General features: G+C 41.5%; 1 protein-coding gene across 1 annotated transcript in view; it reads right to left on the bottom strand.

Annotated features, from left to right (window-relative positions):
• Nucleotides 1–27,083, bottom strand: part of NEGR1 (neuronal growth regulator 1) — a gene marked incomplete at its 3' end in the record, with an annotated part of 293,377 nt that overhangs the window by 54,343 nt on the left and 211,951 nt on the right. Inside the window, exons 5-6 of the mRNA XM_082312536.1 lie at nucleotides 8,900–9,020; nucleotides 3,275–3,426 (exon numbers count right to left, since the gene is read on the bottom strand). Coding sequence (XP_082168662.1) covers nucleotides 3,275–3,426; nucleotides 8,900–9,020 — 273 coding nt within the window. The remainder of the gene's footprint in view (nucleotides 1–3,274; nucleotides 3,427–8,899; nucleotides 9,021–27,083) is intronic.

Raw genomic sequence — 27,083 nt, 5'->3', positions numbered from 1 at the left:
TTAAGATTGCGTTAATTTAAAAGCAAAATCTGCGTAATTAAAAAAGGGCTATTCCATTCCCCGTTGGCTCCTCGCCCCTGTAGATGGAACCTCTTACCCTCGGTACACACTGTAACGCCTCATCTCTTGGGTTTAATGAATCAGCAAATCCATGCTTTATTTACAGGAAAGGACTACATTCTTCCTCTTCTTAAGTACCAGAAATTCTGGGAAAAGCCAGCATAGGCAGTGTTAAACATCTGATCAATTAGGCCCATAGATGGCAGGATGGGACTGTCCAACAAACACTCCTCATGCGGGTGCTCTGGGAGAATCACGTACTTCATATGCTTATCCACAAAAAACCAACACATTTGGATGATACAGAGGACTTAGCCATGAATAATTAGCAAATTGCCATTCATTATTAATTTATTGGAACTACTGCTTCTCTGTATTTTTCCCGCAAGGCTCAGTCTTTCTATTTTACAGCTGCTGAATTTATTATTAATAGCTAGGTCTTAGACATGGCCAACAAGTCTACAGTTAGGGATATGATAAATTTCGTTATGTTTGCAGGACCTGGGATGTTCTTCTGCAAACTGATCTGGCTATCTGTCCCCGGGACAAACGTGGGTCTCGGTGACCTTCTGCTGGGTGTCCCCAGCTCACAGCAGCAGTGGGGTTGTCCTCTGTTCTCTGGCCATGGGTGAGCAGCCATACCCCAGACAAGTTCTCCTCCTGCCCTATCCATCCCACAGGCACTGCTAGGTACAGCTCCATTAATCTACCATCTCCACTCAGTCCCTGTCCACAGCCACACAAAGTCAGCTTTTACCTTGTCTTGACATCCCTTCACCCACTTTATGACTTTCTATTAGCTCAAGGTTGCCTTTATGGATCACAGAGAACCAGAGCCTTCTTGGTAATAGAAGAAATAATCCTTTTTTTGGTATCCTTGAGTTTTATATCTGCATAGGATGCAGACACCAATAACAGAGAATATGATTAGCTCTATCCCTGAGAAAGGCTCCCAGCTGTGCACAGCTACAATATCATTTATATATTACATGGGAATGTGCAAAGAAAGAAAATACAAATTTTATAACTCTGCCATAAACAGTTTTCTTAAAAAAAGCCCCAACAGCAGACAGAAACAGCCAATTAGCAATTACTTAGTGATATTGGGCAAGGTGCCAATACCTAACAGCGGAGGTGTGCAGGCTTCCACGCTCAGGATTTGAAGCGCTCTCGCTATAGCTGCGCATTGTGACAGCGTTTTGATAAAAACCCATGTATCTTTGCGCACCCGTTGTGGTTTCACACGGGAACGCAGCAGGGCATGCAGCGGGGCTCACGAATCACGGGCATTACTGGCAGCCGTGCTAATGATGCTATTCCAGCCGCTCTGCATCTCAGACTGTATTGCACCAATGCAATTAACAGTTTAAAATACATGCTGAAATAAGACATCAACATCTAATTTTTAACATTTGTCAAGTAACATGATGACCAAATTATACTTAACCCTATATTTGACTATCGAGTGTTACAACCAACCATTAATTGCTGACACTTCCCCCACACATACCTGAACAAGCACATATGTTTAGCTATCATTGCCAACGAAATAAAATGTAAGTAGCATTTCACAAGAGAAAATCCTCTCTGAAAGATTAAGGAGTCCATACTTAAGTTACTACCCTGTAACTTAATTTTTATTTTTATTATTTTTTTAAGTCATACTCTTTCTAGATAACATTAATGCAAACTATGAGCAAGGAAAAAGCTCCACCAAGTGATCCTCATTCCCAACTGAAATCTAGATCACCACCTTTTGGAAACCTCTCCTTGTTTTGACTAGATTAAAAAAAATCATAGTATAAAATAAGACATTTCATCTTGGTCTTTCAGTCAAACCTCTGAGTTAACATCACCCCCATATGTCATTCCACGAGGTCAGGATCAGACCCAGATTTCAGTATTTTCTCTCAGACTGTTCCGCTTCACACATCCCACCTCTTTCATGATGGAGAACACCTATTTTTATGATTTGTAACGATGTACTTGGTATTTATAAGACATTTTCAACCTCTGCATCTCAAAGCACTTTTTAAGGGTGGGTACATGGTACCTCAACAATTTAAAACTGATAAAATCCTGGCAGCAACTAAGAGACAGATCCAGCTGTGCTCTGTTCAAAATTAAACCAAACCTTCATTGTACCTTCTCTGAATTGCAAATACACCAAATACTATCTGCTTCTGGTATAATATTCCTTTGTTTTCGCTTCTTGCATTTCCTGTTTAAAATAAGTGTAACGTTGTTTCCACTTTGTTAATAATTTCTCAAATATTAAATAAAATGGCAGCAAAGGCTTCGTGATATTTTCTGCTTATTACGTCTCTTTGCAGTAATTTAGAATATCTTGACCATACATATCATATAGGACGGATATTCAGAAGGACGTTTCATGGCTAGAAGGCAATAACCCTAGGATTTAAGCAACTGAAAATCTACATTTCCACTCAATAAGGAATATCTTTATGTAGATAAAAGCAGGTAGGATATATTCTAAGTTTTGTCTTTCAGTTTTATCACTATGAGAACAGATTAGCACTGAAGTTCAACTATGAACATCTTTGGATGCCACTAACAGATGGCTAGATATTCAACAAATGTGAAATACTACAAATTCACAGATAAAAATACCTTTCAAGCAGGACATTTGAGACCCATTTTAGGTAACCTTCAGGCTAAAAATCTCAATGCTTTGCTTTGCCTATTACAATGCTTATTGTCTTTTCCAAACCTTTTAACTTCAAGTCCTCCACGACTTTTCTGTTCCAGAGGCTTACAATTGACAAACCAACCTGTGAGCACGGCTCTGGCACACCCAGTTATTCAACTCAGTATTTTCCTTGAAACTAGCTGAAAAAGTTTTAAACTTTTTTTACAGTGATCTGTTATTGCTATTCTGAGCAGAAAGATTTTGTCATGCTGGTCCTGTCTCTATACCACGACGGCGGGTTGGGTTTAATTGTGGGTTTTTTGTAGATTCATAACTCTCATTGATGCCCTCAAAACGTGCCATCACTTTCAGAACAGAAACCCTTCTGCAGCATGGAATAAATAACAAGGTGCATTATTTCCCAGTACTGAGGAATGCAATGGTATTTATATGCCTTGTGAAGAAACCAGGGGAAAAAAAGCATACTACTATTTTTTGGCTTTTGAGTCCATTTATGTGGAAACAAACAACCATGAACATTTGCCACACGTCCACATTACTTACGGTTGAGAGGCAGGCTGGCATTGGTCGTCCCTAGCTTGTTGGCAGCGACACATGTATAGTTGCCAAAATGCTCTTCTGTCACATTGGTAACAGTAAGAAGTGATCTTGTACTATAATTTTTAATAGTAATTCCTTGTTGACCATTGATCAGTCTAGAAAGCAAAAAGAAAATTTCTGTAACTCATATACCATAAGCAATAAATTTCTTTCTTTTTCTTTTTTTTTTTTTTTTCTTTTTTTACAGACATAACTGGTAGCACAGTAAGTTGTTTGCAAGCTGCCAATGTAGTCTGTTAAGCAAAATTATCATAGCAGCAGATTGGAGAGGCCATGGACAACACTGGAGCTGTGAGGTGTTGAGGGGAACAGTTTCTGCCTGTGTGTCCTACAGTCAAAAGAAAATAAAGACTGACGCCCATGGCCCTGCCTGCCTGGCCATAGGATAGGATATAAACTCTCAGATGGAGAGCTTAGATTTTAAATTGGGCAAACCTAACTAAAAATTTAAATATCCTATGTGGGGCAGAAAAGTATTATGGTAAGTCTTTCAGAGAGTGTTTTTTCAGACTCTGGAGATTGATTGTGTCCTTACACACCTCCAGCTGATGGCAGATAAGGATTAGGTAGCCTGAAATACTACTACATAGGATTGTGACCACAGTTTATTTTACAGGCCTCTACAGCTACTAATTAGACTTCCAATTAGCAAAGATGTGCTACAGCAGCACTCCATCCTGAGACAGCAACCTGAACAGAAACCAGGTAATGAAGCATAGGAAAAAGGCAAACCAGGGCTCTTTCCCCCTGGCTCTGTTTCCCTGGCTTTGAGCTTCCCACCCCAAATTTCATACAAACTGCAGGTCTTTTGATATTGCTTCCAAAGCCACGTCATAAGCACCACTGTTGCACTGGGGCAAAGAAAGATGACCAATTTAAAATGATGTTGTTGTAGGTAAACCATGTCTGATCAAACAAGGAGATGAGAAGGGTAATGGTGTTATTAAAATACTAGTTACAGTTGTGTACTCATAATTCCTTATATTTCACATAAGAAGCAGAGTTCCAGATTAAGTATACAATTTTTGTTTGATATATTGTAAGATATAATCATATATCCTGGGAATGAATGCAATCTTTTAGCATTTGGTCTAAAAACATTTCAAGCCTATCATTAATGGCACTTCTGCATATTGTGGATTGAATACTTCTCATCGTTACATGAGTGCCTCTGCTCCCATTTAATCACTATATGCTCCTGCACATACAAGGGGTTTCTCTTCCCTGTGCAGTTTGTGTTGCTGTAAAGGACTTTGGTCTGCTCTGTGCAGCCCATCGTCAGGGAGAGGACATAGCACATCCCATGGACACATGTGGTTTTTCGAGAAACATGAAAAAATGGGATTGAAATGCCTGGTTTGGGGTGAACACTGCAGTTAGAAGATTCATCTTTTCTCCAAACTTGTGAAAGAAGTTTGTCCTTTCAACCTATGCACGTGCTTCTGCACGTGGATGTTCTCCTTCTAAAACTGCCAATGTCTGTCCCTCCTCTTTCTGCCTCTCCTGCAGAAAAACCCAAGAGCCTCCTCTGCTCCAAAACACGCCCCGCTGTGATGCTCCTGTGCCAGCACACTGTGGCTTGTAGCCAGTGACAGCGTTGTCAGCATGGCAGCAACTGACGCCGTGCACGTGGTGCTCGGGGAGGCAGGGCAGGCAGGCGCCCAGCAGCACACCCCAGTTACCCGCTCCAGCCCCAGGCCAGATGCTTACTAAGGATGCCCCTTCCCCAGCAGGGAGGGCACAAGCTGCAGTCACGGCCACTATCCCTTCCCACTGCCTTTTGGGGTTTGAACCCCGCCCCATCTCCTCTCCCACCCCTCTCCCAGGGGACCTTGGAGTACCAGAGTGATAGCTCTGCTTCCACCTATGGTTTATTCCTACCAGCTCTTTCCAAGCCACCTCCACCCTTTTGGCCCATAACTGCAGTTTGAACTACAGCATCTCTATTTTACAGCTGTAAGGTTTAACTTTTTTTTTTTTTTGTCTGGAAAACAATGGGGTGTTGGGATTTCTGCTGTCCCCATGCCCCGTCAGAGGTGACATTTGTATCAAAAAATTAACTGCATCTGCTTGATGTGATCTGCTGCCTTCCCCAGGCTGCCAACAGGACGAGCGCTGTGGGTGCCAGCTCAGACCCCTTCCCCTCCTCCTCTCGCCCTCCTTCCTCTCCCACCACTCCTGCCAGCACAGTTTGGATGGCGCCACCTTCCCTCCACATCCCTGCTAGGAAGTGGCTGACACTGGGGGGCCAGAACTGGAAGTGGAGTAAATGGAATCGGATAGATATGCTTGTCAATAAGCCACATAATTAACGGACCGAGGAGTCGGCATTAGTTAGCATAAACTCAGCAGTTTTGAGGATTTCCATTAGCAGTTGTAAGAACTAGATGCTTTTACTTTTAAATTAATTACTCCTGTGTGCTGCTCTGCTTAGCTTATTGACTGAACACAGCATTTATTACTTGTCTGGGTTTTACCAAGTTACTTCTCAGGCTAGAACGGCATTTTAAGTTGTGTGCAGCCACCCTACACATTTCTTCAACTTACTGCTTTGTAGCACTAGTTATAAAGGGAAAAGTGATCTCCTTTTTATTCCAGAGATTATGCCTACACATCCAAACAAGATCATGCATCAGTGCCAGACCTGAGGGGGACATACCTTTGGTTTCATATTTTAATACCTTCACGTTACTATAATATATTAAGCCATTATAATGAGTTTTGTTATCTCAAATATAAGTCTTGTTTGCTTTGTCAAGGATAAGGGCATTAATATTTTTAGATAGGTGACTTTTGGGCTTCTTCCCTGTGGCTGTTTAATGTTTGACATCTAATTTCTGCGTACCCCTATAACATAACATAACTGAACAGCTGTGAATTTCAGAAACTGGAAGTCAGCACAGTGAAGACATTCTCCTGTCTGCAGGGAATCCTTGTACAGTTTTAGAAGCCACACACTTTTATAATTTTAAGGTGCTTTTACTAACTTTTGCCCCAAATTTCCAGTCCTCTCCCAGCTCACCCCACCCTCCCTGTCTTGGGGTACCCTTGGCTCAGGGTCTGCACAGCCACCTGACAGCTTCCGCATGGAGTTCAAGGCACCGCTTTTGACAGATAAAGTGCTAAATGGTCTGAAACCTGCCTGTGAGACCTCTCCTCACCTTTCCCCAGCTACAAGAGAAGAGCGGAGGTGTCCATCCTGCCCGCTCCCTGCCCTGGCAAGCAACACAGCCTCCTGTGGGCTGCAGCTCTCAGGCTTTGGGCTCCCCACCTTGAGCTTGGCCAGGATAGAATATTGCAAAGCACGCTTGTGTGCCAGCGCTTATGGGAAGTTAACGAACAACAACTCTTGTGAGCTTGGTGATTAGGCAGAATTAATCCTGCAAGCTCTCTGCCTCAAAGACCAGTAGTTTTAACTGGATGTAGTCTGTGACTGCTTTTATGTTTAGTTTTAATGGCTATTTTATGATGAGATGATCCCTAGAGTCTGGAAACTGTGGGTTTGGGTTTACATTATTCTAAGTAACAACAACACAGTTTACAGATCCAAAAGGCTTGTTTCAGACACTGAACATATACTTGGGGTTTCAGATCTAACTCCCACTGTTTGTTTATTCAAAGATTCATCCAGATTCACAAAAAAAAAGGTCCCAATCCAAGACTGATGAAAATGGGATTCTCTCTATTCTATTTGCAGAAAATATAGCAGGGTGTGCACTCCCAGTATATAAATTTAGTCTTGTAGTATATCTACAAATTACCTGCATGATAATGTACATGCTACTCTGAACTACCTATGAAAACTGATTCTTCAGTTTTGCATTAAAACGACTGAGCTGTCCAAGGCTCATTCTGTGCTGGCTTTCTGTCATCCAGAGGTAAAGGGGATATACTGGAGAAAAAAACCAATGTGTATGTATTTTCCTCTTTCCTGCAAGTGGTGGAGGTTCAGAGATTCCCAGCACCTTTGTAGTCGTAAATGTCTAGCATATCTGTCAACAACAGTTTAACAAAAAAGATGGACCATTAGATTTAACGTAATATTTGAGCAGTAAGACACAATAGGACAGTACATTTCTTGCTGATTGTAGCAAGCCTCAGGTGATATACCAACTGAAACAGAAAACAGAAGGCACAACTCTGGCATCCTGAAATGCTCTGCTTAGTCTTTCTTGCCGCTGCCATGGCACTGAATATGCTCATGAACAAAGGAATTGGTCAATGTTATAAATAGAAAGGTGATTATCGCGCTCGAAACGGCTAATTGAATCCAGAGTGCTAAAACCTGCGCTACAATACTTTCTACATAAAACATGTTTCTGCTGCAACTCCCCCCAAAAATGCGTACAATATAATATGCATCTTTGGAAACACGGATGCAAATGAGTTTCGCCAACAGAAGAAAAACATTTACTGTTATATATAGTAAAGATCGATTATATTGTTTTAGAGAATGCTTTAGGATATGGTCAAAGTGCAATAGTTATGACTGCTCTGAAAACTCACGGAGGAAGATGAGCATCCATTGCTCCTAAAGGGGAGCAGCTGGCCAGTGAGAAATGAGCTGACAGATGGCTTTCTATGAAAAATGGTCATTAATATTCTCATGTCAACTCCCAGGTTTAATGGGATGTTTGAGCTGAGAAATCCAGCACTTGGAAGCCAGGAAATTCCAGAAGCTAGAAGGTGCATATGGACAGTCACTTACAAGGGACAATATCCACTTGCTTTTGCACCAATATGTAAACTTAACGGAAACAAGCTGTTGGATAATCTAAGAGCTGTAAAACAAAATTTCCTATTCAAAAAGAAAAATACCTGTTTAATGAATGGCTTTTTAAAATAAGTATGACTCTGCAGAGATGCCTGTTATCATTACGGAGCACTAATGACCTGAAAGTGAAGCTGACTGTAAACAAAACCAAAGGACACGGTCAATTTTTAGGGTTTAAGCAGAGAGTGCTCCCCTGACACCCTCTTGGATGCTGTGAAGTGCAGCAGCTCTACTCAAGTCTGTGTACTATAAACCTGTGGTCTAGACCAGTAATGGCACGACTGGGTGAAAATTTGTACACGTTAAAGTTTGGTTGAAAGTCTTGTTCATCAACCAACCTTCCCACCTGCAAAACCCTCAGCAGGAAACCTATGAAGATGAATTTAAAAAAAATAGAAGATCCTTTTAGTAGACTTTTTCAGTGCCTTTCTGGTTATTATACTTAAAAGGCTGTAATTACTAAAGCATCTTTAAATGTTAAGCTCATTATTGGAATTATCACTATCCCAGCCAAACCACGGACAGCCTGATTACACCTCACTTCTGAGCACAGAAACTACGACCACAAGGAAACGAAGAAACTCTCCCAAAAGCTGTGCAGAACGGCTGTTGGTAGCCGACACCTCCAAGCACCCACTGTTTAAACCTCGGCATTAATTTCAGGACAGCCTGCTGGACTTGTCATCACTGGCGACAAACCCAGCCTGGCGGTCTCCTCTCTCTTCCACCCGGGTCCCCGCGGGTGGGCAGCATCCCCAGCAGCACAAGGGGGTCGGCGAGTGCCAGCTACTTACTTCCTCTCTCCTTTGTACCACTCAAAGACCGGGGCAGGAACTCCTGCACCTTCGCACCGTATCAGTCCGTTCCCTCCAAGCACCACACCGCTGGATTTAAGTTCCTGAATTGTGGGGGCAACTGAAAAAAAAGAATTGTAAAATGGATATTTGCATCTAGATATGCAGATTGTTTAACGCCGCTTCTCTTCAGCGCGCTTTACGTTACTCTCAGCCTGGCGCATGTTTTCCAGCTTGATTCACATTCAGTCATGTTTTCTTCCAGCAGTGTAAAAATTATCCCACACAGCAGATTTTGATACAGATCTGTGTATCTGGTGTAAAAAACACAACTGAGACATGAAGAAATATCAATCCCATACTCAAAAAGCTGTTTTTCCAACTCAGTTACTCAACAAAGTATAACTATTTATAAGCCTTGGTGTCGTACAAGATGTATTTCAAACCTGAGAATCGGAAAAACACACATGAAGCCCCAGCACTGGTGCTGGCTGAGAGGCTCTGGGGTCCTGCTGGGCTCAGCTGGGGGGAATCTCCACAGCTGGAGAGGGGTACGGCAGTGTCTGTGGTGCAGGGTCCAAAGCAAAGAGAACATGGCCAGCATCACTTATCTTCTGCATCATGTCTTCTGCAAATGACCCATAAACTGCATAGGCTCAAATGGCCTTTGAGATCTTGTTTTGCATATTAAAAGAACAAACTTACCTTCACAATTATGAGCCAACTGTAAATACCATATAACAGCATGACTTTTCCAGTATTACACTAGAAATAGAGTTGTTTCAGTAAATATATTTTCTCTTTTTAAATAGTAAACATTGTAAATAGCAATAAACATTTTAAGCTTAGAACTACAGATACAAATAAAGATAAAAAGTGATTGTCAGTTTTTCCGGTTGCCAGTGAAAGGCAACCGTAAGCTGAAAATAAAACACAACAAATTCCTCAGGAAAGAGATTATCAAAGGAAAGGCTGAACAACAACTGCCTTCTCCCTGGAATTTCTTTTACATTTTCTGTTTTTAAACAATAATTTATGTGCATCATAAAAATGCTATAAAAAACAAAACACAGAACTTATAAATAAAAATCTGTTTATTTTTTCCCAAGCAGTTTTCCAGATGTTGCTTTAAGGTGTTTATGTACATGTAAAATGCTGACTGCCTCTCATCTGCTTCTTTCACCATCTCACCCATCACTCAGCGTGCCATGTTAAGAGACTATAATCTTTTACGGGAACCAGCCACACTAAAGAAGCATCAGACATATGAAAGAGCAGAGTGACAGCTAGGTTGCCTGAATGGGTGGGTCAGCTACATCATACATCTCATCGCACACCTGTCCTTCACCAACACCATCAACGGCTGGTTTTCCAGATGTGTAGGATATCACACAGGAATCCAGTTGTCACAGCCCAGGGAAAGCAAACATTCAGTCTTAGCACTTACGCACAAGTCTTGATGTTTAACAAAACCATGTGAGGATGTTTCAGGTGGGATTAAACAGAGAACTGGTTCTCTCTTGCCCATCACTCATGTCATACCCCGAGTCAGGCAGGCAGGCAGACAGACTACAATTTCCCACAGGTGGCAAACACACTGTCTGCCTTCAACTTTCTCTTCCCAATGATTACATCAAACCAATCCATAAATTCATTAACTTTCAACCGGTAACATTAAAATTTCAAGTGGATAATAAACGTATAACCAATTTGCATGACTACTTCTTCATAATCTGCAGAGGAAAAAAAAATCAGATTTTTTTGGTTTCTCCATAAAAATAACAGGGACATATAAAGCTTATTCCTTCTTGAGAAATGAAGCGGTTTGTGCAGCCAAGACTTTTAAAACATAACTTTGAGTGACACCTATCACATGAAGAGCTGTGAACCAGTTACATTTTGCCTCTGCTCCTACAGGACTGTGTGGCACCAGCAAAGCTTGTGAATCACCTTGTGCTTCAGAAGTGTTCAGATTGTGCAAGATGAACCATACAAAAGCATCACCTGGATGAGGGAAGAAAATGAACGTCTATTGCACGGGTACGCGGTCAATGGTGGTTGCTGAAAGCTGGACTATGACCGGGAGGAGGTCTAGCTCTCACACATGATTTCCACCCACCCTGGGACTGGGGACTGCCTGCCAGCATTTCCACTGCTTCCTTCAAGTTGTACAAAAGATGTGAACCGTGTAACATAACCCCTAGGACATTTCTCCACCATTAGTTCATGTGTGACCATGGCTGGGGAGCACCACCCTGAGCAGGGAGGTCCTGGAGCTCCCAGCTGCAGGGCACAGAGCCCAGACCCCTGGCGTTCAGAGAAATACCAGCTTGCTTCCCCATTTACCCATGCCTGTCTGACATTGTGGTTCTGGATTGCTGGGAAGACCTGGTCCCCCCACCTGCCCAAAGTGGGGCCAGCCTGACCCAGGTGGTCCCAATGGACCCCTCCATCCTGAGGTTTCAAAGCTCCAGGGAGATCCACAGCCTGCCTGGATGGCAATGCACCAGCACTTAGTTATCCACACGGTTACAGGTACACACCTTGCTGCAGTTTTAAACCATTACTTATTTTGTCCCTGGTGATAAGAAGAGCAGGACTAAATTTCTTATTGAAGAAAACTTTTACGCATTTAAAGACTTGTGCACTCATTCTCTCAGTCCTCATTTATCTAAACAAACTCAACCTAAAAGTAACTCAGTTCTATCTCTCATTTCAGATATCACATTTCCCCAAAAACGTGCTTTCTTTTTGTGGTGCTTGGAAGTCCTCCAGTTCACCCACACTTTGGCTGAGTGAGTGTGCCCAACACAGGATGCAGTACTACCATGGAGATACTGCCAAGTGGAACAGGGAGGTTGCTCTGCATGGTCTGCACATGGTGCTTTCCTACACATGATGACATCCTGCCATTGCTGACTTAACATGGTGTTTCTTCCTGCATTGCCCCTTGGGATTGCTGTGGCATAAGCTCAATTGCCTGTCTTACATTTGTGCAAGTCCTCACCTGCATGTGGATGCTATCCCACACTTCACCTTTACTGATCATCTGTTATTTTTACTACCATTCTCCTGTGTGTTGAAACAATCTCTAGTTCTGCCTGTGCCACAGGGCAGACCCCTAGTAGTGCCAGGACACCTGCCCTAGGGAGGGATGAAGATTTGCTGCACCTGGAATAAACCGAACCTGGCAGGCGTAAGTAGATATAATATATTTCTGGGGACACCAGAGACAAATTCTGGGAGGGGAACTGGGATAACACACTGGATCCATACATTGCGCAAGATTTCATGAACTGAAAGTTGAGTTTAAGCTATTGATGACTCATGTATTTCCATCACATTGAAAGACGCTGGGAAGATTTTCAGTGACTGGGGGTTTTGTGTTTCAGGTGCTGAAAGACACTGGGAAGATCTGTCATGACTGTGGGTTTGTCCTGTGCAAGAGAAGAGCCTAAGCCTCCCCATGGGTTCCACAGGGTCTGCAAGCCCTCAAAGAGCAGGAAACAGTACTTTATCCAGCCCTTTCTCCACATCATCATGCAGTGGCTCCTTGGAAAGTTTTGTAGTAAGAGGCAAACATTTTTCTGCATTATACAAAGTGAGTGAAAATACTTAGTTTTTTTCCAATTCTGAGTGGGTAGGATTATTAAAAAAAAAAAAAAGAGTTTGAAATTAATGTACCACACTGCATGCACGCTACACGGACAATATTTAATTCTCATGAGTTAAGCAGAAAGAGCAAATAAAAGACCAGCAAAGGCCTGAGTCACGCAGAAAGTTTTTTCCAGAAAGTACTACCTTCATGCTTCTGAGTGTGGCCTGACCACCTTTTGCTTGCTGTTTTGTGGGGGTTTTTTTTATTTTTTTTTTTTTGGTTGGTTTTGTCTGGTTGTTTGCTTTTTAATTAAATGCAGAACATCACTGGTAATAAATTTTAAAATTAAATGATCCATAAATGATCCAGCTTGCTGAAGCTTTTTCAGGCAGGAGCCCCAGGCACTGCTTTCCCAGTGCAGCTGGAAAGGGGATGCTGGCTGGATCCCAGCTACAAATCACAATTCTGGGCTTTGCTGTCCGGTGAGGCAGAGTTTTGTTTGGAAAATACTGAAAAACTTCTGAAAAGGAAGTTTTCTTAGATCTCCCTTTCAGAAGGATTTCAGCTTCTGTTTGTTCAGAATAAAAACAAAAATCAATATTCTCTGCTCTAGGAAATCCCCAGTTAATACTGGTATGAAAACAGAAACTGAAGATAGCTTAGAGTCACTGTTCTCTTAGATTTTTCATTGTCAGGTTATTTTCTTGGTTTTAGTATAAAGAGAAACTATGTGATGCAAGCACATTTCTGATGCACTGATGAGTAATGTGCTGAGCCAAAAATCCATCAGACCCTACTTCTCCCATTGGTGTGGAAGACTGAATAACTCCAGATGAAATTACACACCTAAATACCTGCTGCTGCGGGTTGCCAAGGTTTGTTTTGGAAAGGAAAGGGACAAACACATGGGAAGATTCTTGGTCCTCCACTATTTCACATATTTTTTTTAATGTTTTTCCAGGTAGTCAGCAAAGACTCATTTTTGAGAAGACATTAATGATTTGATCTTATTGTTGCCTGCATTCTTGCGCTGCTGGGGCTGCACATGTTTTCTCCTATGTAAAAGATTTTGAGGTTGTAACAATCACAAGGAATACTATATTGATCTAAATACATGTAATTTAGCAAGAGGAAAGCTCATATATTATGTTAACAAGTACTCACAAGGTTCAATTCAATTCTGCCATCACAGTTACCCAATATACATTGTTTTTTGGTGAGCAATCTCCCCAACACCAGAGTTGCCCAGTACAGCAGGGATGTGCAAGATCAGCCAAACCACCCAGGGGAAGAGAGGGATGGAGGCTGACAACATCCCACCTCCAGCCGGGGCTGGCAGGCAGGTGTTTGGGAGAAGTTATAATAAACATACAGAAAATAACATGATTTTTCCTCCCAGGTAGCACCCCAAGAATTTAGAAAACTCCCAAAACACATGTGGCGATGGTTCCTCCCCCCTGCGTCAGGTCTCTGCATTTTGCGGCGCTGATTATCCCTCTGCCTGATCACCTCCACCTCATTAGATCCTTCTGCAGCTCTTTACAGCTTCCTTTATTTTCTTTTGCATTGCCAATAAACTTGCCAACCCTCTGCTGACACCCTTTTATAGGATGTTACGAACATCACGAGGGGGCTTCCAGCACACTCCCTGCTCCGTGCAGGGACCGGGGGGGATCTGACCCTCTTAAATTACTGAGGGGGATGATTTAAATCCTGCTCAATCCCAACAGCAATTAGATGCCTTCCTAAATGCTTGGCAGGCTTCCTGCAAGGCCATTAGGACCACTACCAGCCATACCAGCATTGCTGCCCACAAACGCAGCCGGTAATCCCGCACATCACCCACTTCACTGGCGGCGGGCGGCTGCAGTCGGGTTTTTACAGCTACTTAGGGAATCAATAGAAAGGATAAATATTGGCCATCTAGGAAAATGTTTTCATTCAGGAGTTTAATAATGATGACTTAAACTATTACAGAAAATCTTTTAGTATCGTTAACAACGCAATCCTGCTCTATTCAGCTGATTGATCATACAGAGGCTAGCAAAAGTCCTGAGTGGGCAATAGAAGGTAAGGAATAAATACGGATAGACACAAGCTTAAAGATCAGATGAAAGATTAAAGAAAGAAAAAGAAACAGCAGCTTTAACAAACAAATTTAAAATCAACTAGTTACAGCTGGAAAAATAGTGGAAAAATAAGAGAAATTTTGGTTACAGATTCAACATAAAAGAATCCGAGGCTGAAGGGAGGCACGGGGCAGGCAAGGCTCCAGCAAACCTTCCCTCAAGCTCCACAGCCTCCACAACTGAAGGCTTTGCCACGTTTTCCCCTCCACAAGTTATGTGGCAAGAGATTCCAGTTGTGTTGCAGAAACACAGACGTGCTTCTGAGTGCGTGTGGAGCACTTCATTATAATTGATAATAAACACACAAGTGAGCAGGAAAATAACAACTTGTCTCAAAGGTATAGAGCATCAGTAGAGAGTGAAACCCTTTACCTGGAAGAGCCTACAGGAGGAAGGAAGGGGGTGACAGCCACAGAGAGCTCCCAAGGGGGAGAATATAATAGAAAAGTTAGTGGTCTGACAGAAGAAACTGCAGTAAAATGTAACAGTGATGTTAACAAGAAAAGCTTGTGTAAGACTAATATTATAAATGTATTTGTCATTTTTGTATCCTGTAATTAATGGTTATATAAAATAACAAAGAAAAAAAAAAGATTACATATATCTGTCAGCAGTACTGGGCTTTTGTGACTCATATTTGTAGGTTTACTCTCCCTACGGTGGATCCTTGTTCAACACTCTCTCCCAGTTCATCCCTGCGGAGCAGAGCACTTAAAATAAATGCTTCATTTCTGACTTGAAAATAAATTACTGGAACTTACTTAATATCAATTTCTCAAATATGTGTGAGTCGTTTGCTGGGAAAGGCTTTTTCGAGTGGGTGCTCAGAGACTCAGCTTAACTGGGGTTTTACTAATGCCCTTTTGCGTTTGTCCCTACATGAAATGGCTCAGGAGGTAAGGCTGTTGTTGACTCAAAATACATATTTATTATCCCCACAAAATACATATTTATGTATCCCCACCAGAGGGATTTGACATGAGAAGCATGTGAGCAAGGAGGACCGGACCCAACACGAATCGAGAGGCGATGCAAGATGCCACAGCTGCTCGCTGTGGGTTTGGTGTCATTTCATGAGTCACGCAAGTCTTACCCAGCAAAGCACAATGTGCCTCTACACCACCTAGCACCGTCATGAGTTCAGGTTATATCAGTTATTGCTAAAACAGCGTGAGAAAAGCACAACTGCCTACTTTCCTTCTTATTTAGGAATAATAGAAAAAAGCACCACACAGGACGGGAGCACAACATAGCATCAGCAAGAACACTGATGTGACAGTCGAGTTATTGCTGTCCCACAGCCAAATACAATGTGAGCTCATTAGACAATTCGCTCAAGTTCAGTGTGTGAGCCTCGGAGGGACCTGTTAGAGATTTCAGGATAGATGAGCACTACATCAAGTGCATATGCACACTCTGATGTGTGCACATCCCCTTTAATTTTAGTGAAACAATTGAAGTATCAATAAATACCCCTGTTAGTCTCATGTGATGATGCTGAGTACTCACTGCACTCCATCTCTTTCCCAGTGTGTTAATGAGAAAGATGTGAAAACTATCATCTTCGTCTCCCACTCCTGTGCTAACAGAGCTCTATAATTATTTTCTGCTCAGTTTCTGCTCAGCTGATATCACCAACATGTTCGCGTGAGTCAGGCGTTTGTGCTGGGAAACCAAATTTCGCAACTTATGTTCCATCCAGAAACGATGCAAAGTACTGATGAATCTGGTTTCCTACCCAAATATTTTCATTTTGCTTTTAAATGTCTAAAGGAGCATTTAAAACAATGCATGCAATACACTGGCATTCAGGCGGGCACAGAAAGTATGCAAAAAAACTCCGGCTAGAACAGGTTTCATCTTTTAACATTTTAATGAGCTTCGGGACTTTTATGCATATTAGTTATGTTGCCCTAATTACTCATTATAATTTTAATGTGCATTTTATATTTAATTACAATGCTTATAAAGATTTGGTATGGACAGTAAATTATTATAACTAGCATGCGCATAATGATTATGAGCTGAATTTATTAACTTTTACACTAGCATTCAGGGCTGGCAACTTCCAATTTCACCTTTGTGATTAACCATATTGTCTGATTAAACTAACATTTTTGTGGCATTAATTGTAAATGTCAAAAAAGTCTTTTATTTTCCCAGTTTTCATCAGATTTTAATTTGGCATCCTAATATAGTCTTTTGTTAGTGAAATTGCTCTCCAGTGTGTTAAGATAAAGACTTTCAGGTAAGAGAACAGGTTTTCTGAGATCTGTTTTCTGCCTCAGAAAAAGAGATAAGAGCAATATTCAAATATATTCATTTATATATACATTCACACACACGACACCAATAAAGTAACAAATCTTTACAAGTGAACCAGTATTACTTGTACTTTATATAATTAAGATGGTCTTCGAAGAGTCTATTTAATTTTTCTAACTTATTCAGAGCGGCAACCCTACCTATTCCCAAATTAATGGAGTGGTTTAATAAACGCCTCTCCATATCAGAAACTTCTCCAGTGTGTGGCAACATTTGAGAAGCATGCCTTTAACAATCACTGAGCTAAACAACTAATAAGCTTATTTTTTTCCCTCTCTTCCTGATGACTTACCAAAAAACACTGAATTCAGTGGGATCTTGATGTGTACATATACACAAATTTTATAGGCAAACATACAAAGTATCAGTAAAAATTCAGTTCAACTCCTACATTTCTAGATGTAACCAAACGTCTCTTTTGTGCTTTTCCCTTTCCTATTCAGGATTTAACTTTACAAACCAGTATACTTTAAATGTTGATTAATTAAACAGTTGTGTAAATAGCTTGCACTAGCCATCAGAAAACAAGTGGATTCTCAAGCATTCCCTGCATGTAATTTGGCATGTCGCAGGGTGCATCAGAATTTCCCGAAACGTGCATCTCCCTCAGCTACACCTAATGGATTGCATTATAACAAACCATCAAAATCGCTGGCTGCTGTGCAATTTATGTTTTTGAATATAAAACCTCCCAGTGTTAAGAGGAAAGCTTAAAATCTGCAAGTAATTGTTATGTGGGAGAAAAAAAAATCAGCAACAAAAAATAATACTTAATAAATAATAGGCCAGCAGACAGGAATTCTTAACAATGTGTTTTACAAGTATTTGAGTGACAAGAAAGAAGAGGAAGAAACTTAACAAAACCTCCCAAAACCAGCACAGCAAACAAAGACCTCTAGGGAGCTACATAAGAAAATGCAAGTTAGTGCGCAGGTGGAAGGACTGCTTTGTTTTTCTGTCTGTCAGATTTTATCTTACCGCTTCATCTATTTAATCCTTATATTTTCCAACAAAGCATTTTTCTAATCATATTCCCTTTAAGGTAGTTCTGTAGATGTATTTTTATCCCCTGATAAAGGAGTTGCTCTAGCATGGGAACACAATGCCTTTTCTTGAGCAGCTTGCGCTGCAGGTGACAGCATCTGAGGGATGGGCAGCTCCAGGCATACGCTAGCATCTGCTCCATGTCCCTGGGTTAGGTGACCTGGGTTCCCTGCGGTTACTACAGAGGCAAATATTTTTGCGTAAGCATTGACAGTGTCACATCAAACCCCTTTCAGCCACAGACCTGGATGGAAACAGCCCCTGCATTGTCAGCGGGGCGCTGGCCCTGGCAGGGGGATGCTCCCCTGGTCTCTTTAGCCCCTGCCACCCAGCCCAGCTGGTGTGACTCTCCATCTTTTTGCAAATAGCTATGTCCGTTTGATAGAACAAGTCCTGCCACCGTATAGAAATTCACAATATGAACAAAAACCTCAGCTCTGTACGCTCCCCGCGGTCGGGGACCTCATAACATACATCAGAGAGCTGGGGGAGGACAGCCAGGTCAGGAGCATCTTCATATCTGCATTTGTCCAATGACATTGCACTCACTCTTTCTGCAGGCATAATTGAAACCACGGTGAACAAACATGAAATGAATCCTGAATTTGCATATAAGACTTGTTTGTAATTTAGAAGGAACAGCTGCACAAAACATAAATAGCGATATAAATGTTCAGTGTTTGGCATTGTTTGATACAGTGAAGCTGGTTTTAATCTTTCATTGGCCAGTGCTGCTTGATTCAAATTCAACTGAAGCCAGAGTCTTTATATTGACTTCAGTGGGCTTTCAATGAGGCCCAGATAGAACTGTAATAAAAGGGAATTTCACAGTTTTCAAAACAAAAAAAAGTAAAAAAACCCTGCAACTTGAAAGAGCACTAGTACAACAGACAGCTTTTGTCATGTAATCCTTCTTTTTATATGCTATTGCTCTTACTACTGTAATTTGAGGGAAAAGTTGTCATCAATACTTTCTCATCAGCAGAGAATGGCTGAGCATCTGTAATTACCTGAGTTGAAAGAACAAACTTTTATGTCTCATGGCATCAAATATGGTATCGACAGTATCCAGCAGAACTGCTGATGGTCTTTTTTGAAATATATGAAGGGGATCTATTAGAAAAGGGTTTAAAACTTTCAGTGTGGTATGTAGGGAGATTGAGAGGCACAATTTACGAGTTGTGACACTGTATGCACTGTAGAGAGGGGGAAAGCGTGTTTGCTGGGATGTAGGTGACATCCGGGCACTGCAGCACTGATGGGCAGTGGCTGCTGAGGAGGGCACGTGGGTCTGTAATAGGGTGCAGATCTCCTGCTAGAGGAGAGGTGGCAGAGCCTAAGCAAAGTGTTGCAGCGCCTCAGCAACGTATAACAGAGCATGACACCCCTAATCAGTCATTTGCAAATGCTGGCTGGGGGACTTCAAGGTGAAGGGCATCTCTCTGAAATTCAAGAGAGCATCTCCCCCAGGAGAAGGAATCTTGGGAACGGCTGGGGTTAGCTTTTCCCACATGGCATGCACACTGGTCTAATTTTCATTCCCCTTTTGCATTCACTCTATTACATTACACTTCTCTGCGTGTAGAGAGGGACTACATGGCCCCACGCAGGCAGTGAGTAAAGCCCAGCGATGGGGAGCTTTGTGCTGAAAGGCAGAGCAGCATCTCAACTAACAACTGTGAGGCTTAAGTAGCGGGAAAGATAAAGATATTTTACTCCATGCAAGCTTGCTATTAAATATTGCAGTGCTCCATGTACAGGAGTAAATGTACATCTCTGGGTAACGCTCAAGGACTGGAGCTAGCTTGGGAAAGGGATGTTTCCATACAGGGCACTCCACATGGAGCACCAATATGGCAAGATGTGGGGGGAAGAAGGGTGATGTGCTGTCATGTCTGTGTGCCCAGGGGAGCCAGGCATCCCACCTGAGCCAGGCTCACCAGCTGCCCCACCAGGCATTTGCATCAGCAAACCTCCCTCCCTTAGCAGTTCCTGCTAGAAAAGCTTCTGCACAATTAACATGCCCTCACACTCTGCTGCAGTTCCTTTATCTCAGCAATTTATTCAAAAGTGTATGTGGAGGTGAAAGGGGATAAATGAGTATCAGCATCCTAGAGTGGTACTACGGAACAAGGAGGAAGAAAGGGGATGCTTTCATACATCTGATGCTAATCCAGAAGGAAGAGTTGGCCAGGAGCCTGGGTGCGAACAAACACGAGCGCTTTTACTTTGCTATTTCTCTCCCTCTAAGGAAGATAAAAGCAATGGACTTCAACAAATTCCAGGAATTACTAAGTAGATATTTTGGCAGTAAAGCTGAGGAGAAAGTGAATTAAAGCAAGCTGGTAGTTTTCCAAGGAAAGAAAGTTTGGAACAAAACCGCAAAATATCTCAGAGTAGGTCAGAAATGCAGCAAGAGACCTGCCTGAGTCCCACCGAAGCACATCCAGGAAGCCAAAGCACAAAAGCAGATAAGGCAGGCATGAGACATCAAGGGCAATGAGAAACCATGACATATGTACATTATGAGTATTAAAGAAAAAAGTTACCCTGCTGCTCAGTATTACCCATGTGGTGTCCAGACCACTGAAACACTCGTGGTTGTGCATTTCTGTACCACCACACTTGCAGCTTGACCCTACCTGAAAACACAACATGATAGCTAATCAAAAACCTAAACACTGGACCTCGAACAAACCCTGGGGACGCACATCCCTTTGGCCTGGCAAGGAGCCTTTTGATGACAATTTTCTAAATGATTTTGCATCCTTACCATGGACATTTTTTCCTCACCCATGTTTCTCATACTTGCACCTGTAAGTGCCACATGTCAAAAGCTTATGAATGTCAACACATGACATCATCTGCCTTCCCCGTAGATAAATGGGATTTAGTGAGACAACGTGATTTGTTGTTGATGAATCCAGGGTAGCTGTTATCCTCCTCAGGTTATCTCCCAGGTATGAACACATCTTGTTACAGTTCCAGTATGTGTCTGGGCACTGGAGACATGCCAGGCAACTGCCAGTTCCCTCTGAACAACAGGCTCCCAGGGCCTCAGTCCCCAGGATGCCCCCCAGCCTTTCTAAGCTCTCAGAAGTAACAGTTTAATCATCATTTGCTTTATGTAGCTCTTTGATGAAGTTTATTATCCTTATCTGATTACTTGAGACAACAATTAGCTTATGGAAGAACTGTTCTCTACTGTAGGTTAAGCTTTATTTGTCTGCTCTTGGTATACGGTCATGCTGGTTCGCAGGTGACCAACCTTCCCTTCTTCCGAGATGGTGGAGCAGAAAAGCAGGAGACAGCATCTGACAACACGCAGTGCTGGGAAGACAGGCCAGTACCTCCCAGAGATGCTCAACAGACGCATTATCTAGTGCAAACCACCTGCTTTATAGGGCACTAGTGCCGTCTCAGCCAAAGTACCGATGGTTCAGAAAAGCAGAAGGAATTGGGATTAGCAGAGCTGGATAAGATGATATACTAGGGATACATTGCATCACTAAATATGCAAGACAGAACAAAAAAGAATCATCTCTTCCCTATCTCGTTTACGGGCCAGGCAAGCAATAATCAACCAAAATTGAAACAAGGGAGATTTAGGTCTGGTAAAGCACTGCTGGAAGAGATTGCTTAAGGAGACTGTCAAGGTGCTCTTTCTCTTTTTTTTATTTTAAAAGAAAAGGTTGACAATTCGAATACCAGCATCTGCATCTGGAGAGCAGCATCAGACTGACTCTTCAGTTCCTCCTCGGGGTTGAATTTTTGTGGTCTCTGAGATCCTGGGATTATTAAGCATCGGAAGAGTTCCTATAATGGCAAATTCCTTTACTCATTTCTGTAGATACTAGTGTTGTGTTTAAGGTTATATGCCATTTTTCAACACAATGGGAAAAAAGAAATTATACTCTTCTCAGCTTACAATAGTAATGAAATCTCCAAGTTCGTGTCTAACTACAAAAATGAGGTAAGTACTGAAACTGGATTTGGAATTCAAAAAAATAATTCAAAAGACAGAAGTAGAACTTTTTTGCAGAAAACTTATCACGTGCACCTTGGATCTGATTTGATATGTTCTACATACATAACAAAGTAGCTAGGTGTACTCACCAAAATGATATTTCTAAGGACAGAACTCATTACTACTGTATAATAAATGGAAGCATAAGTCAGAGTTAGCACTGAACAGATTGTTTGGGGTTGCAAAGACAGCAGCTGTCACAGCTTGACAGCTTTCTTGTTAGTGAATCAGCTTTACTGACAGTCTTTTTGATTGAAAACCACTGTTCGCTGACAGTGTGTTATAGCTGATATACATACGTATCTCATGAAGAATGAGAAAGAGCCATAAAAGGTCTAGAAGCTATTACTCTATATTAAAAAGAAGTGAAGTTTACATAAAGGGTTTTTTGGTTTCTCCCCGCTCCCCAGTAATCTGCAGCAGATGTAAGTTGATAGAAACAGGACAATCTATACTGATATGTGACAAGCAAACATGCATGCAGAGTCAAGTCCAAAGTTTTTTTTCTAACTAAAAGCAATAAAGCCACAGAAATACTAGTTGCTTTCAAACACTCTCAGGAAAAGTTTGCGTAATTGAAAACAAAGTTTAGAAATAAAATTATAGAAATAAAACTCAGTGCAGCTCTGACAGGGGCTTCCTGGATCTCCTGCTAGCCCAAAGGGATGATATGCTGGAGTAGATACATCCATATTAATTCAAAAAAGAACCCGTTTACTTTGAGTCACATTTTACTTTTATATGCTGCATGTGTGTCAATGGTTTATGACTGGCAACTCCACAGGACAGGGAGCATTGGCTTCTGCTTTCTGCAGCACACTCAAAATGTCTGTGCAAAAACACCACTGCCACTGCATGGCCAAGTACGGAGCAGACTTCCTTGAGCATCTTTGTTAACAGAGCCACCTGCTCTGCAGTACCCTGGACTCTTCTCTAAACACATGTGATCTGCACACTTACGGCACCAAAAAATTAGCTGGCTGTGGTAAAGGAGTTATTGTATTAGAAAGAAATGTATCTCAGGGGTCTCCGTCTCCCCCCCCCCCCCCCCAGTCTGTATTTATTTATAAGACTGTTCATATGAAGTAACTTCTTCCACATAATTTTTGTGGTATTTCAACAGATAAAAGCCAATGAACTGGGTACAATGGATGTCACCATTTATTCCAAGATCATTGCTTAAAATGAAGCATGCACGATGCTGGGCTGAGGAAGACCAAAGCCAAAAAATGAGAGCTAGTTATAAACACCAGAAACATCCAGGGCTTTGCAGTTTGTCCCTGATGATCATTTATGTTGTGACAACTGCTCATTTCCAAAGAATGTCACATATTTCCAAGAAGAGACAACAGATTGCAAGTCAACACTTGGATGCAGACCTGACTTTACATGAGAAGTCTGGAATACTGGGATTTCCCCACTTAAACATTTAATTGCTGCATTGAAAGATATTTCCTGATTTGCTCTTTTTCTTGAGATTCTCTTTTGCCATTAATAACACCAGGTGCAGAAGCAGTGAGCACCTGAATTTTGATACATTTGATGTTAAACAGAATTTTGTTCAAAATACACTGGAGAGAGTGCATTTTGAAGTGAATTTTTCTGAATTTGTGAACTGAATTCTTTCAGTCTAGGAATTACTATCGCGATCTTTCTGCACAGTGAGCAACAGGTATCAAAGCAACTGAAGTAATATGGTCCGTAGTGTTACTTGTCTTTGGGAAGTGGCACTGAGTGCAGTCACACCTGCAAGGCACCAGAGCTTGTGGTTGTTCTGCAACTCTAAGGTCCAAAAAAAGGTCATATCAGCATCAAAATAGTTTATTTTTATTTGAGAAGAGGCAGAAAATGTGAAGAGAACCAGCTTTATGAATTATAATGCCTGAAGAATGATGCTGGCAATTTTTCCTTTCTTTTGTTACAACAGTACTGCTTTGTTTTAAACTATAAAAGCAGAAATATTACTTCTCAAAGCTCCCCTAGCTCAGATCTAGTGCCTACACCACACACTTGCTAATACCAGCCAAATTGCAGAAGTTATTAAAACCTAATTTAGCAGTCTCACCAGGGGACAAACAAGTTGTAACAATATCATTACAGTCTTATCAGGGACTGGATATCTTGTTGAAATACCGAGTGTAGTCAGGGTAGGAGCCAATGGGGACCGTTGCTGCGTGGCATCACGGCTGTACCCATGCACTCACAAGTTATGCTAAAAAGATTTCTTTTGCAGAACTATTTCAAAGCAGCAATGACTGCTACTGGAAAAAATAATAATAAAAAAAATAAATGGATGGAGAGTTTTGCAAGACTGACACACTGTTCAGACTTGTCTTATCATGGCCACAGTTGGTGTCACCAGCTGCACTCAAAACCCCTTTAGACTGTCACCTCAAAAGCACTGCACTGGCAAGGGAAGACTAAGTCTTAGACCAACAGCAACAAGGAAGACTACAATTACTAGGAGAAATATTGCTTTACAACATGTTGACTATTATAAGAAATATTTTAAGTAATTGTTTTTGCTGAAGAGCAATCTGGGCAAGTGAATGCTCCTGGAAGCTGAAGAGCTCTCCATTAATTTTGGCTCTAGTTTAGAGTCTAACACAGGCTGCTGTATACTTCAAATTGCTTCTTGAAATGCATAAGCTCTTTAGAGATGAGTCATCGTCTATTAAGACTTCAATTTTCCTGAACTGTATTTTAGCTGCTACTTAAAGTGGGATCACCTGGAGGCTGAAAAGCCAGCAGTGGTTCAGAGCTGAGAGAAAGCATTCACTCCAGGCAGGATTGACCTCCCAGGAATGCTTTTCCTCAGTCACTACAAACATTTCCTTGCTTTTCATCCCATCAAGTTTGAGGGGGTTAACATCCCACCTGTTGATGTGACATTTTAGGACCTCCGAAGATGACTCTGAGCTGCATTCTCACCCTCCAGGGAGCCAGCACTGCACCCTGGGAAGCCAGCCCCATCAAGAGGAGCACACTCCTGCTGATGCCAGGAGAAAGAGCTGCAAAAAAGGCAGCTTCACCATAGATGGATGCACAGAGGTGTCCAGAATCTTACTGTAACCTTGTTTTGACTTTAAAATGACAGCACAAGTGGAAAAGTACACAAAAGTTATTAAAAAGACTTCATTTATTTTTCTCATCCACTAATTCATGAGCTGGTCCCCACACTTTCACCAACAATGGCCTGAAGCATTTACATTGTGCCTTTGCAACAACCATTAACAACATAATGTTGACAATATTTTTCACCAATATTAGGAGAGCTTGTCATGGATGCTCTATTATTTGTTGCAGCACAGTTGCCCAGAGATGCATAAACATAATGAACAGCATTTACTGGTATACCATAATTATACAATATGTGGACCTGTAACTACTGGCAGAGTGTAAATATGTGCAAATTAGTACAGTTATTTTTATTTCAAGGACTTGTTTTCCTGGGGACAAAGAACAGAGATTACTTTCAAATGGGTAATCATGGCAGTTCTCAGAATTAACCACTGCAGAAATGACAAATAATCAGCACCCAGATTTGAATCCAGATTTGAATAATAGAAACAATCTTTTAATAGCTAGATCAGACATGCTGCTTCCCAAGAAAACAGTGCTTGAAAAAGGATTTGTTTGCACATGTTTTAATAGCTCTCAAACTCCTCAACATGGTTCACAGATTGGTGTTGGAGATACTCTTCACTTAGCGAAAGGAGAACATGAAATGTTTTTTGGTGTCTTAAACTCTTAATTTGCCTTTGTATCCGAAAGCTGGGCCATCACAGCAGCAATACTGCTGTTATGCTGGAGCAACATCTCCTCTTCCACCAAAGGAGCCAAGCTGCATCCTTGTTCTGCACCTTCATGTGGCACTGGTCAACCCAAGATCTTTATGGAGAGAAGAGGCAGCTCATTCAACAGGCTGCTGTCCTTACACATCTGCACTGCACCACTGGCAAATGCAGGACGCTGCTCCCCCCAAAATAGCCCAAATATCACTTGCGGGGGGGGGGGGGGGGGGGGGGGGAGAGGGGGGGAGAAATCACTTGGCAGAGTTAGGCAGAGATTTTTCTTTAAGAAGACGATAAATGTACTCCTTATCCATTGGAGGGATATCTTGAGTACTAAGTAGTCTAACTTCTTCAAATACAAGACCTCGTTTCATGTTGCCAAAGCCCTTGATTATGTGCTGTGGCAGCAGAATGCCGTCTACATGAAGGAGCATTATAATCAATTTTGTCACGCTTCAATATGAGCAACGTTTTTCAGAAATATGCAGTAACTGCACAACGGTTTGCAGAACCTAATAGTAAACTATTACACCGCAGAAAGAAATCAATGTTAATTTAGGAGCCAAGTTGCACTCGAGTCAGAAATTTGCACTCGAGTCAGAAACTTGAACTACATTGTTTTAATCTGACTTCTGAAAAGTTAATAAAAAATACCTGAAGGACATAAAAAGACAAACATTACTTTCATAAGAGGCTTCTTTCCCCACCAGTGAGGAGAAAGATAATTTCTTCAAATCAACTATATTCTTTCCGCACCAGTTGAGGTGGTTTTAAATATATGACCAGTTTTTATTGAATTGGTATAAGTTGTTTTTCATTAAGTGTTACTATGAGATAAGATATCATAACTCATACAAGGGATCCCAGTGATGAGAATAGCTTGCAAATTAAGTAAATAAAAATTTAGTCCTAATGTTGACCAAAAATAACAAAAACCCCAGAGTAAGAAAACCCCAACTTTGATTATAATGTGCATGATCAAAAACTCCATTTTACAGGGTAGCAGAAAATTCCTCAAAGACCTTTATCTTATGCAAAAAAAAACCCCTATTCTTATTTGCACTAGTTTCACCTGAAATATTTTGCTAGCAGCTCATCATCTGGATAGCTGGACCCAAAGAAAATCTCTGCTGTTATTGACTTAAATCATGATCAAAGTTTTCTTCTCAGCTATGCTAGCATCTAATCTCTTTTAGCTAGAGTGGGTGGCTTTGTATTCTCATATATTTGACCCACCAGTATAGAAACTAATTACACTATTATTTCT

The sequence above is a fragment of the Platalea leucorodia genome (assembly GCF_965183815.1).
Source record: "Platalea leucorodia genome assembly, chromosome: 5".
In the NCBI taxonomy this organism is placed as follows: domain Eukaryota; kingdom Metazoa; phylum Chordata; class Aves; order Pelecaniformes; family Threskiornithidae; genus Platalea; species Platalea leucorodia.
Note: the sequence above shows the minus strand (reverse complement) of the source record. Positions and strands in the feature narration are given on the sequence as shown.